At 48.9% G+C, this 13,458-nt stretch overlaps 1 protein-coding gene across 3 annotated transcripts in view; it reads left to right on the top strand.

Annotated features, from left to right (window-relative positions):
- Nucleotides 1–13,458, top strand: part of ZNF536 (zinc finger protein 536) — a 435,554-nt gene that overhangs the window by 284,635 nt on the left and 137,461 nt on the right. For 2 of the 3 annotated variants that reach the window (XM_047836663.1, XM_047836662.1), the window contains exon 6: nt 3,550–5,121. In XM_047836663.1, coding sequence (XP_047692619.1) covers nt 3,550–5,121 — 1,572 coding nt within the window. Of the gene's footprint in view, nt 1–3,549; nt 5,122–12,468; nt 12,815–13,458 lie in introns of those variants that run through there. The other variant, XM_047836664.1, reaches the window with a different exon arrangement.

Below are 13,458 nucleotides of genomic sequence, written 5' to 3' on the forward strand. Positions count from 1 at the left end.
CGAGGCAGGCCGTGGAACCATGCAGAACCATTCGGTCAGCGTGGGCAAGGGGTAGAGAAAGGCTAGAGCCTGTGTGTATCACGTGCAGTCAAAATCACCTTTGCAAACTCACTAAGTAGCCCCCAATCCAGCAGGGCCTAGACCCTTGGAGACCCGAAATCCCGTTTCTCAGCGACGGCCTGTTTCTCCTGGAGCAGTGGAGGCCAAAGAGCTGCAAAAGAGAAGTGGGTTGAACAAAGAAGAGTTTCCTACACTGTGTGTGCATGGCGTATGTGTGTGTGTGTGATATGTATATGTGTGATAGGTGTGTATGTTGTGTGTGTGTGTGTGTGTAGTATGCACATGGGGTATATGATTGTGTGATGTGTGTATGTGATGTGTATATGGGTGTTGGGTACGTGCTGGGTGTGGTATGTGTGTGTGAGTGTGTGATTGGTTGTAATACATGTGTGTGTGCGTGTGTGTATGAATGTTGTGTGAGTGTGTGATGGGCTGTAATGCGTGTGTGCGTGTAGGTCTATGTGGCGTGTATGTGTGTGGACTCCACTTGCCTTAGTGGCGTATGATCTGTGTCCCCAGCAAGCAATGGGTGCTGACGCCTCATCTCTGGTTCCTCACTCAGTTTCCCTCCCTACTTGGGAGGCGAAAGGTGAAGGTGCTCACTCATTCAATCTAAACGTTGTGTGTGAACGGATCTGCACGTTTCTGGGTGTGTGTGGGTGCCCGCGTGTTTGTACATGTACAATATGGCCCCATTCGGGAGACCTGGTTTTGCTCTTGACATGGGCTTCAGAGCTGACGTGAGCCTCAGCACTAAGAACGCTGACTTCGCACATGACAGGTTGAGGAAGTCGAGTCCCCAAGATGGGTCCTGTGTCCCCGGGAGTGCAAACCAGCATGGGACCTCTGGGCCCCACTGCAGACTTAGCAAACACTTCCTAGGGTCCCCAGCGGACTACCTTCCCTGCTAAGCCACCCCACAATGTCTACCTACAAGGGCGCTTCTCCACCCAGGCTCAGCAGAGGCCCACATGGGGGCCTTTGAGGGACCTGAATCCCAGTCTTCATCTTGGAAATTAACTCAGAATTTCTGGCGGTGGAGGAGGGACCACGTGTCGGCATTTTTAAAAGCCCCCAAGCAGTTTCTTTCACCTGGGTTTTTTCAAAGTACAATCTTTACACTGCATCGGAATCACCAGGGACACTTTGTTCAACATATTGCCTTCTGGCCCCCACCCCAGACCTAGAGAATCAGAAGTGCTGTGCGTTGTGTTCCAAAACTAGTGTCTAAAAATCCCCTGGTGATTCTAATGGGTTTGAGAACCACTGCTTTAGTGTGAATTTCAAATGTGTGTCCTTTGGAAATATACACACACATCCTTATGCATCACTGCAGTCCCCACCTAGTAACACCCCACCCCTCACCCCCACTGAGGCCTGGAGGCAAAAGTCCACATTCTCCCTCTGTAGCTCCTGCTAATGAACGCCCATGCATCCTCTGCGAACCCCTTGCCAGATGCACTTAATCATTTCCAGGTGCATTTCTGAAATGCATCCTGAGTTTCACCCAGTACCTGCAGGCCTCACCTCTGCCAGCTCTCACTGCAGGGCCCTCCCCTACGTTCCTGCTAACCTAGGGAGCCAGGATTCTGAGTTCCTAGTTGGGGTCTCCTGTCACAAGTCCGGCTGCTATCCCCTCAGCTCCAGAACCTGCTTCTGCTCCAACCGGCCACCGGACTGCTGGGTCAGCCCAGAATTGCCTGTCCATAGCGTCTGTCCCACTGAGGGTTCCCTGACCTCTGATGAGGTGTCCAAATAGCATGGCTGGAGTGAATCTGACTCCAGAAAGTGGGAAAATGGTGCCCGAGGCCATTTATGCCTTTAGCTCAAAGGGGATACTCTTCCTGCTAGATCCACGTCGTTGGTCTAGCCAGAGACAATTGGGACTTTTCAATTTAGAGACATTCCCAATTTGGCCTCCCTTCCGATCTCTGACGTGTCCAGGGGTGACCTTTAGCATCTTGCACGAGTCAATGGGGAGCCCATAGCCACCATTTTGAAGATGCAGACAATAGTTCCGCCAAGGTTCCGGCATGATTTCTGGAGATGATGTGGAGTCCCCTGCTCAGTCAAGGAATCCTTCTCCCCGCCTCTCGAGTGTTGTTACCTCCAAGTGCCCTACGCCTAGAGATTGGGAGTCAGAGCATCCGCTGAGACAGACACAGTAAAATGTCTTGGGGATACACCACTCACCAATGAGTTGCCGTTGCTTTTTATATCAGTGTGGCTTACCAACAGACAGAGGAATGGGTGGGGGCCGCTGAGTTTCCTGGGAGAAATGACCGTGGCTATTGACAGGGTGCTATTGTGAAGAAGTTAACGGACTGCCACGATGCCGTTTCTTCCAGAGAGCTTTTTGATTCCAAAGTCTAGAAGAGTCCCTGGATTGCTAACAAATTCTTGGAATACATTGAAATCCACATCTGTTTATCCTCCTCCCTTCCTCTATCCCACAATGCGGGCAGGTCCAAGTTGTATGTTACGGTATCTTTTTCCGTGGTGGAAAGAACAAAGAAGTTGGGTGTTGAATTTAAATAAATATTTAATTCATGAAAATGATCTTATATGTTTTAAAACACTCTTTAAAGCTATTTTTATTCTCTAGAAAGCGCTTATTATAGGTAAATTACACATTTTACTACCGGAGCATTAGGTTTGCCATTAGTACAAATTTAAGGCACTACAAAGACCAGTAGATAATGTTAATTTCAAATACAGAAACTAAATATATTTTGTACCTTTTTTATTACTCATTTTCTTTTAAGTTTTATTGACTGCTTTTTATCTTAACTATATGTCTTTACATGCTGCAATCATAATGCACTGTAATGGTATTAATATTTTATAGAATCGGTATTTATAGTTCTTTATTTAGAAACAATGCAGTAGGTCTGCAGATATCTGAGCTCGTCTGGAATGGTGCCCTCCAAATAATGATAAATTACTTGTGCAGTATGCCATTTGCTAATTATATCCATGATTTACTGCAGAGCAAGACTTAAATCATTCATTTCGGTCTTGCGTAACAGTGCCATAAAATTTTTAGGTTTAAAAATGGTTTCCATGTGTATAATTTAAACAAATTTTAGAGCTATTGTATACACAAAATATTGCAACCACCCATTTGTTACATACTTTGTCTTTTTAAACTTCTACTTTTAATGATCACTGTGGTTGAAATTATTATGCTTAATTTTCATAATCATAGCTTTTAAATCTACAGCCGTTTTCACATGTTAGATAAAGAAAAAGATAGCTAATTGTGTGTAGATAGTATGTCATTCCTGAATAGTCCCAAATGGTACAAAATCATTAAAAAAGCTTAAGAGTACGAATTATTCTTCTATTAAAAAACAGTTGCTCTCTAACTAATTATTAGTTTGAGCTGCTTTGTTTCCAAGAACAAATGTTGATCCTTCTAGCCTTGTTCAGCACACCAAAATGAGATAAACGCTTTTTTTTCTTTCTCCTTCTACCGAAATCTTGCAGGTGAGAAGCCCTACAAATGCCCCCACTGTGATTATGCCGGCACCCAGTCAGCATCCTTAAAATACCACTTAGAACGACACCACCGGGAGCGGCAGAACGGAGCCGGGCCACTGTCTGGACAGCCCCCAAACCAAGACCACAGGGACGAGCTGCCCAACAAAGCTGCTTTGTTTATCAGACCAGACATCCTGAGGGGGGCTTTTAAGGGTCTCCCCGGAATCGACTTCAGAGGTGGCCCTGCCTCTCAGCAGTGGACAGCGGGAGTGCTCTCGTCCGCAGATCACTCGGGGCAGGCCACCGGCATGACTTCCGAGGCTCCTTCGGACACCCTGAAAGGTGCCGACCTTCCTTCCAAAAGCACCCACTTCTCCGAAATCGGAAGAGCTTATCAAAGTATCGTGAACAACGGCGTGAATTTCCACGGGTCCTTGCAAGCTTTCATGGACAGCTTTGTCCTAAGCTCCTTGAAGAAGGAGAAGGACACAAAGGACAAAGCCCTGTCTGACCCCCCGTCCATGAAAGTGCACGGGCCGGACGGTGGTGAGGACAAGGCGGGCGGTAAGGCGGTCGCGAGGAAGTCGGAGAAATCTCAGTACGAGCCCCTAGACTTGTCGGTGCGGCCAGACGCCGCCTCGCTCCCAGGCTCGTCGGTGACCGTGCAAGACAGCATCGCGTGGCACGGCTGCTTGTTTTGTGCTTTCACGACATCGTCTATGGAGCTGATGGCTCTTCATCTGCAGGCCAACCACCTGGGCAAAGCGAAACGCAAAGATAACGCCGTCGGGGTGACCCTCAATTGCAAAGACCAAGCCCGGGAGGCCGGTAAGGTGGCCCTGCTGCCCTCGGTACAATCAAACAAAGAGCTGGCGCTTTCCAGTGTGATTGGGCCTCTAGAGTCTGCTTCCGAGAAGACGGCCCAAGGGCCGGTCAAGGAGACTCTGGGGGAGCAGAAGAGCGGCACGTGGCCCGGCCTGGTGGACCCCGCGTTTTGTAACTTCCCATCAGACTTCTACAAGCAGTTTGGCGTGTACCCGGGCATGGTCGGCTCGGGGGCCTCCAGTTCCTGCCCCAACAAGGAGCCCGATGGGAAGGCCCACTCGGAAGATGACGCCCCGATCCTGATCCCCGAAACCGCAAACAAGAATACTACCGACGACCTCTCCGACATTGCCTCCTCGGAGGACATGGACTCCTCCAAGGGAGAGAACAACGACGAGGAGGATATCGAGACGGAGCCGGAGATGATGAGCAAGCCACAGTCCGCCCTCGGCAAGGACAGCGCCGGCGACGGTGGGGATGGCCTGCCGCCCACAGGCGCCCCTCAGCCCGTCCAGGGACTCGTGTCACCGTTGCCCCAGGCGCCCGAGAAGCAGTGGCACGGCCCGGGCCTTCTTCCAGCCCAGGACCCCTCGGCGGGCCTGCCCAAGCCGGAGCGGGGGCCCCCGGGCCTGGAGAAGCCGATGAACATGCTGTCGGTCCTCAGGGCCTACAGTTCTGATGGCTTAGCAGCCTTTAACGGCCTGGCAAGTAGCACAGCAAATTCTGGATGTATCAAGAGGCCAGACTTGTGTGGTAAGTTTTAGAATCGTCTTCCTTCAGTTCATTTCCCAAAACATCAGTGCTGAATTGTGCATTTTTAAAAAATGAGGTAGACTCCTCCGTGAGCACATGTGTGAACTAACCGCCCCGACAATGCTGTATATGCAGTGTAGACAATCACGAGAGTCCGTTTCATTTCGAAGGTTTAGAACTCACGCTTTTGTGTCCCGGTTTGCACCCCAGTGATCGGAGATGCCCGTCCAGAAGGCATGGAGAGAGGTGGGGGTGGGGTCTCCCCGTGCGAACTGCTCCTGTTTTTAATCTGTAACTTGAGGGGGAACATATTTTTAAGAACGGAAACACAGACAACAAGACATGGTAACTTGCAAACCCTTCAGTATTTTCAACTTCTGCATAAGATGGCTGAAGACAGCTCCTTCCTCACTGCTTTGCTAAGCCAGACCTGCTTTCTTAAACTTTTCTTTACATTGACTTAGAGGCTACTAAAAATCGTATCACACTAACCACAATGTAGAAATAAAGTGATCCTCTCTCCACCCAGGGCGATTGTTTTGGGGTGTTTGTGACTGCTCTTTAGACATTCCGAACGGCAGTGACTTGTGACCTGGGCCTTCCATTATTGCCTTCTGTCCCTTTGTATCTTCACCTGTCTGTCTGATGTTCTAACAAGCAATGTACGTTGTGAAATCCCTGGTTAGCAGTGTTGTGATCCTGTGTATCTTGGACTTATGCCTGCCTGATCTTGTTAGCAAATTGGCACTTCTTTACCTCCTGAAAGAATATGGTTACCCCAAAGTAATTCCAGGTCTTAAAGACGTAATAATAAATTTGGAGCCTAGAATTGGATCAAATGAATGTCAGGGTGGGCAGGGAGGATCAAAGACATTCTCTTGGCACCCAGATATTCCTCGCTGAAAGCCTCTCTCTGAATAGGAGCTCAGTGTATTGTATCTAGTCCCATGTAGCCTTGCCAGAGACAAATGATTGTGGTACCTTTCCACGTTTAATCTATGAATGGATTTCTGTGACTCTACTGCACCTGTTGAAAAAAGGAAAGGAGAGAAGGAAGAAAAGGGAGGAAGGAAGGAAGGAAGGAAGGAAGGAAGGAAGGGAGGGAGGAAGGAAGAAAAGATGGATAATGGAAGGGGTTATTTCTCAACCTCCAAATTCTGGTGTTGCTTTGAGCACACAGCACAATTCAGGAAGCTGGACTGGGTGCACAATTTAAATTGATATATTTCTTTTACCCTCTCCTTCCCTAATTCACTGAGAACTGGATCAAGCAGTCAGAAATATTTTTTTTGAATTGTCAAAAATCACTAAATGGATTTCTGACAGTTCAAAACAATATTGACGGTTCCTGGCGCTGAATGATTCACAAGGCCCCATTAACCAGTACCCCCCGATCTATTTTTATCCACATATAATTCATTGCGTGTGAAGCTGTTAAAAACAATATTTAAAAGAAGGAGAAAGGGGTTTTATGTCAGTCCAATTTTTTTTCTCTTTTTTTCTGGGGGAGCGATGTTTAAGTCTTCTTTTCTCTTTTTTCATTGTTGTTTTAAGTTTGTGACTTTTCTTCCTTTATTGTTGTTTGGTATTTTTTTCTTTAAGTCTATTTTCAGCTCTTTCAAATACCTATGTAGGACCATAGTTCCTGCCAGGAATCCCTGCATCAGAAAAGATCAAAACCTGGCATGTTCATAAGCTCATTCTTCTTGAAATGAGCTCGTATTACCCCTATTAATTTTCCCGTCTTCCTATCAATGCTGAAGGAAGGCTGCCTGCCTTGGAGGAGCTCGCCCACTGGTGTCCTGCACAGTGAGGGTGGAGGGGAGGCAGCGTCAGTGGGCCTGGTGTCTCGTGAGCCCTTGTCCTCTAAACGGAGCACTTCTCACCTCCTCCCAAACAGCAGCCCACACCACTCCCCTGACAGCTCCAGGGTATGTGCAAAACACTTTGCTTAGTTCACTTTCAGCCCTTGCGCCACAGATCCTGGGGTCTAAGCTGTGGCTCCTCTCTCAAAAGGGGAACGGAGACCCTCGGGCCAGCCAGGCAAAAAAAAACAACAGGCATCCTGGTTGCCTCTCCAGGTCGGGGTCCGGGTCTTAGCTCTGCCCTCCACTCATGGTAAGATGCCAGAATGAACTCTGGCCACAAACTGCCTATTTTTAGAGAGCACAGGTTCTGCATTTCCTTGGGCCTCATTTCTTCTGTGTCCTCTCGCTCGAGCTTGGAAGCAGCCGGGAAGGCCCTCCCCTGGGCCTTGTGTTTGCTTGGGGTGGGCCGGAGGCACTGTCCCTTTTCCTCCAGGTGGGGCCTGCCCCTGCCCTGTCTTCACTCCCCGCTCCTATCTCTGGCCCTCCATAATCAAAATCTTCTTATCTTGATTTATTTTCTTACTGGCTGCTATGTGTCCCAGAGCCCAGGGGGTTGGGGATGGGGGGCCAAGGTAGGCATATTCACCCTTTCTACCAGTTGGTATCTGGGAGGAAAACTGGAGCCTCGCTGGTTACAGAATGGGCATTCGGGGGCATCTCTCCCACGGTGCAGCTCACCATCTCTCTAGCATTGCAAGGAGCACAAATGATGGTTGAAAACTTCCAACCCTTATTGGCTTGACTTTGCAAGAGTGGAAATGATATTGGCATCAGGAAATCAAATATTCCTGACGTTTCTTCCCTCTTCTCTGCTCCACTCAAAGTGGATATGGATTTCCAAATGGAACCACCAGCTTGATATCTGGTTTCCTCAAGAAGCGGGGCTTTGCCAAACCAAAGAATTATTCCGGTATTCCTCATCTCAGGAGAGTTTGGGGTCTGACGGTTGTCTAGTTAGTAAACCCAATTCCCCACTTCGATGCCCCCAGAAACAGGCTTGTAGGAGGAGCTAATGTCCGTCTGTGTCTATTCTCATGGGATGTGAAAGTGTTTGAAGAAGCATCAGTCAAAATCTTGTTCAGATCACACAGACTCCCCACGGAGCTCAGCAGCAATTCTGACACATGCTGGCGAGTTGGAGGAGGTGGCATCTAACCCTAAAGTCTGTGGGCGACTCTCATGCTGTAGGCTGTACTTCTAGGTGCTTCCCTATCTCTGCATGCCTGCTTCCTAACTGCTCAAACTCTGGTCTTCCATTGCGTGGCTTCACGGACCTAGGTTCCTGGCCAGTGGGCACTGCCCGTGCCTGGCCAGTGCACTTCTGTCTCGGGTTCAGAAGAGAGAGATGAGGAGGGGGGCCAACCCAGCCCATTGGGTAGAAGACTCCTGTAGCACGTGCCATGGTTGAGAGCTTGTGCCTGAACTTTCTAAAGGTCCTTCCATAGAGAATAGAGCATTTGCCTGTCAAAGCCGTATTACAGAAGATCCCGAGAGGGAGCCATCTTGGATTAAGCTGGAGGATATGAACTGTTGGCTCTAGAGTAGGTCAGATCCCACTATGGACCTGATTTCGTTGGGTGAAATCCCACTCCAATTAAAGCTTCCATTTCTTGAGGTGTCTTTCAGACTCCAGGCATAGCCCACATTTCTTTATTCTGCTGAAGAAACATGGCGTACAGGGTCATTCAGGGTCATTAGAGAACCTGGATGTGCCCTGGAGTTTGCTGGAATGGATTTGACCTTGGTCCTGCAATGGGACAGGAGCCACATGAGTATTTAATTAGGGAGCAAGGGCAGGCCGGAGCCGTGCTCACATCCACTGATAGGACAAGGTTGGGCAATCCCCTTGTCCAGGCTGAAACACTTGGATGAACTGTTGAGTCAGCCAGCAGCGCGAAGGTCAGACAGCATGGACGGCATGGGCTTCTGTGTGCCCCAGACGGCACAAAGGCTGGTCTGCACAGCACCTGCAGGGCTGGCTGCATGGCAGGGTTACAGAGCACATTTAACCCCAGTTTGTGGATTTGGAAAGCAACCCACAGATCACCCTTACTCTTTGCCTTTCAAACCTGAGACAGATGGCTGGAGGTCATCGTGTGTTGAGTCCGGCAAGCAGGGTTTGCTCGGTGTCTTTTGGTGAGCCCAGAGGCAAGGCTGATGGGCAGCATTAAAGGGAAAGGCAGCGAGAAGGATGACACACTTTGTCCCCCAAAGCTCTGGAGTTACCACCACGCAGGGAAGCGAGGCTGAACGAGGAGACTCCACCAGCGTGTCTGTCATGGGCATGAGGCCTTGCACAGTGGCCTCTGGACAGAGGCACCCACCAGGCCCCAGGAGAAGCTATTGGGAAGGCAGGGTCATTAGCCACAGGCCCCAGTAGTCCTAACTTGTTACTCTCAGGTTGTAGGGGAACTGGTTTCCTAACCCAAATTATGCTTGAGACCGAAGGTTCCCTGGGCTCCCGCAGTAGTGAGAGAATCGGGACCCCTCCTTAAAAAAAAGAACGCGGGGTCCATCGAAACCTCTTCCCATCATCCATGCTAAGATGTGTGATGAAATAAACTAGGACATCTGAGCTGAACGCTGTTAAAATGGGACTTCCGTCCTCCACAAACCTCGCTGATTTCCAGTGTCGGCAGTCTGAAAATATTCACTACTTACCAGCTACACAGTCTAAAGCAGGGGTTGGCTACTACTTTCTTAAGGGGCCCGAGAGGAAATACATTAGGATTGCAGGCAGTGTGGTCTCTGTCACGCCCACCCCACCCTCCCCTGCAGTGCAGGAGGAGGAGCCACAAATGATCATTAAACAACTAAGCGTAAGGAAGGAGGTGCTGCTGTGTGTCCCGAGGGCCAGTGAGATGATGCAGGGAAGGCCCAGGTTAGTGCCTGCGGGGCTCCACCTACTGCCACTCGAGACAAAGCCAGAGACACCAGAGACTTTCCTGAGAGAGAGGCTTTGTAGACCCTGATGGCCTGGCGTACCTGTTCCCAGAAGGTCACATCTCTGCCTATGCACAGAGACTTGCAGGAGAAGACTCCTCCGTGCCTCACGGAGGTCCCAGAGTCTCCCCGGTCATGGCCAGTGTAGGCAGAGGAGGAAGGGACAGGAGCTTGGCTCTGAAGGGAGCTTGCTCCATGGAAGCTTCAGTTCCCTCAGTGATGGGCAGAAATGGAAGGATGAAACAAGACGATGGATGTAGAAGAGGTTGGATAAATGGTTCTCAATTGAGTTGGTGTTTTATAGTAGAAGTGAATGTCTACGTGGGGCTGTCGTGACAGAGTGGTCCCAACGTCCAGATGACTTTTGGCTGCAGTCTCCCTTTGCCATGAAGCAAGTACAAATCTCACTTCCCATCAAGGTTTAAGAGATACGTTTTGCTTCCTCACGTCTTCCATGACAGGTCAAGGATAGCAAGGAGATTCTGCTGGTGACCTTGTGATACCTGTTGCAGTGGCCCCACCCTTTCAATTTCTACCCAATTATCTTCCTTCCTGTGAGACGGCAGGTGCTTGGCATAGGGAGTAGGTCCCTCCTCCTCAGCGTTTGACCAAACTTTGGCTAAAGTCTGTGGTCAGAGATTTCCAAGGGGGCTTGGCTGGAGTGTGTGGAAACACCGTGAGAGCTCCCCATGTGTGTGTATGCGTGCGTGCACATGCATGTGTGTGAAGACACCCAAGCATAGGCAACAGGTGCACGGCCCAGGGTTTTTGGTCTTATGGATGATTCTAAGATTGAAGGGGTGGCCTAGCAGCCAGCAGTTTCCTATAAAGGAAGGAGGTTAAATTAGGCAAATGGCACAGGAAGAGAACCACAAAATCAAAATCCGCCAAGTGTATAGGAGCCCATGTTCAGCCAACACCAAGCAGGGCCGTTAGCCTAGAAGATCCTGGGCGTCTCCACTGTAGGGCCTTGTTGTCTCTGAAGCTGCCATGCTTTATTTAAAGCCAGATGAGCAATCATTCCTCCTTCTTCTCTTCTTTATGAGCTGATTCTAAAATGGATTGGCTTGCAGAGACTGTCGATAAAGCACAACTTTGCACTTGCTTTCTCTGCCTGATTTTATCATTTACGGATTGGTCGTTGGCTTCCAGAGCCCAGCCTGCTCCCAGGAACAGTGTGTGTCCAGGGGCTGATGTTAGACCCAGTAGGGAAGACCATTTGGCTTGTGCTGAAGTCCAAGGGCACATCCTTCTTAAGTTAGTGCAGAGCAGTACTCCATGCTGCCCGCTCTGCTCCTGCTGGCTGCCCCAAAACCAGCCACAGAACCTGTCCCTCAGATTCTGGCGGGACACAGGGGAGGTGCTGTCCCCTGGGATCTCCTGCAGAAACCGGCACCCACGGATGGGCTCTCCTCTTCCCTCGTCCAAAGCCTCACTGTGTGCACTGTCTTGACGAAAAGGCAGCCTCTTTGGATGGCAGCCTCTGCAAACTCTCTGGGCATTCTCTTCCTCTTCCCCCCCCCCCCCCTTTGTAGATTAAATGGGAATGCCACTGACGTGATGTCGTTTGCGCTGCAGGATGACAGAACTGTTGTGTGAATACCATTGTATTTGCCAAATGGTCCACTCGTCATTTCAGAACAAACAAATGGATGGTGTCTGTAAGTCGGCAAACACTGGTGACATTTAGCCTTGTTTATGTTCCTTTCCTTTTGCTGCATATTTTTGGCTCCAAAAGCTACTGTCTGAATCAACAGTGCCTCCGAAGCAGGAGAAAAGTCTGGTAGCTTTCACCTTGGTTTCTGTGTGCGTATTCTTTTTCGATTGCTCGATACCTACTGCCCAGGACCCAGCCTAGGGTGAGAGAAGACAGCAACCGAGCTCTTGGTTCAAAAATAATAATAACAATAATACACACACAGACTCAGACACACACGTACACATCTTTTTCTCCCCAGTAATGATTTAAGACTGGGAGGGAGGAAGAGAAAGCTGAGGGAAGAGAGTGCTGTCAGACCAGACACCCACATCCCTGGGGACGTGCAGACTCTCCGAGCCCGCCCGCTGGCCACTGCCGTGTGATACGGCAACAGCGTGACCCCCTGGCTGTCTTGCGCTGAGTGCAGGTGTCCTGAGCTTAAGCTTGGCTTCTCCCTCCTTCCGCTGCTGACTCTGAGTGATGCTTGGCACTGACGGCCACGTAGATACAGGCCACATCTTAGCTATTGAAGGAATCAGGTTCTTTTCTTTTTTATATTCAGATGTTGTGTGCAAAGCCCAGGTTTCAAATAAGTAGTAATTATCTCCTATTACTTAGCGCTGATCAACAGCACCTCTACGCCTAATTGCCAACCTGCTCTAATCACGTAGCCTATTCTTGCTTTAGCCAGAGACGGAAGGACCAAATTTTATAAATATTGCTTTATAGTCATTCCTCCATTAAACAATTAGGGAGCGTGGCCCTGTCCTTGCTTTTGAATGCCTCTAGCCTATGTGGTTTCTGGATTGTTTAATGAATCTGCACATTTTCTTGCAGGTAAGTGACACCCCCCGTTCTAGTCGGTCTAGCTGGACTTGCCCTTGTCTGTTCGTGCTCCTCGGTGGCTATCTGCAGCTTGTTAATTGTGTAAAGTCAAGAGAAGAATGTATACACATATGTGTGTTGAATAAATAATTACTATTGGCACAGGTATGTGTATACACACGACACATCAACCCCACCACAGTATATATAGCAGAGAATCAGGGAGGTTAAAAATATTGCCCCATATGTTCCACTATTAGTCATGGATCGCGAAGGCTTAGTAACTTGAACGAGAGAAAATTCCCTCCGAGTCATGAATCCTGAGTGACAAACGCTGGTGGATTGGAGGTCCCTTCACCTGTGAAAAATCTGACTGGGGGCCGGGGGCGGGGCGGTGGGGGGGTTCCGCTACGCCAGCTCGCCGAGCTTCCAGGGGCGGGCCCTGAGGGTCTCGTTGGCATTCCTGCTTGTGTCTGATTGTCCTGTATTTTGTAACACTTTAGAAGACTCCAGAAAAGTGCAGTAATTCTCTTTCTCCATAGTATTTAAGCAGTGCTATTGCTAGTTGAATATTGTGTCAGGTTGTCCTATTAACCGGGAACAGACGACAGTAAAATCCCAGGGTACAGGCACGTTGGCATCCATAACTTCAAAAATGGTGACTGAAGCAAAAAATGTGTAAAACTTGTGCTGGGTTATCGTGTGCTTTGGACTAGAGTATTGTTGAAGTAATTAGAAGATTATATTAAGGTGTTCCTGGTAATGAAGGCATGTAAGTTATAATAATTGTAGCTTTCTGAATAAGTGTCAAACTATATCTTTAAGTGTGCTGTATGCTGACTTACAAGTTAGGTCATTTATGAATGGAATGTAAAACAATACTAAAAATGCTTCAATAACTTATCTTGGTATTGCTAATAAAAAAAAAGCTGTGAAACATTAGTGCAGTTTTGAGTCATTATGTTAATTCATTCCACAACACGCCCCCTCCCCCCTCCCCCC

Source organism: Prionailurus viverrinus, chromosome E2 (genome assembly GCF_022837055.1).
Source record: "Prionailurus viverrinus isolate Anna chromosome E2, UM_Priviv_1.0, whole genome shotgun sequence".
Lineage (NCBI taxonomy): Eukaryota > Metazoa > Chordata > Mammalia > Carnivora > Felidae > Prionailurus > Prionailurus viverrinus.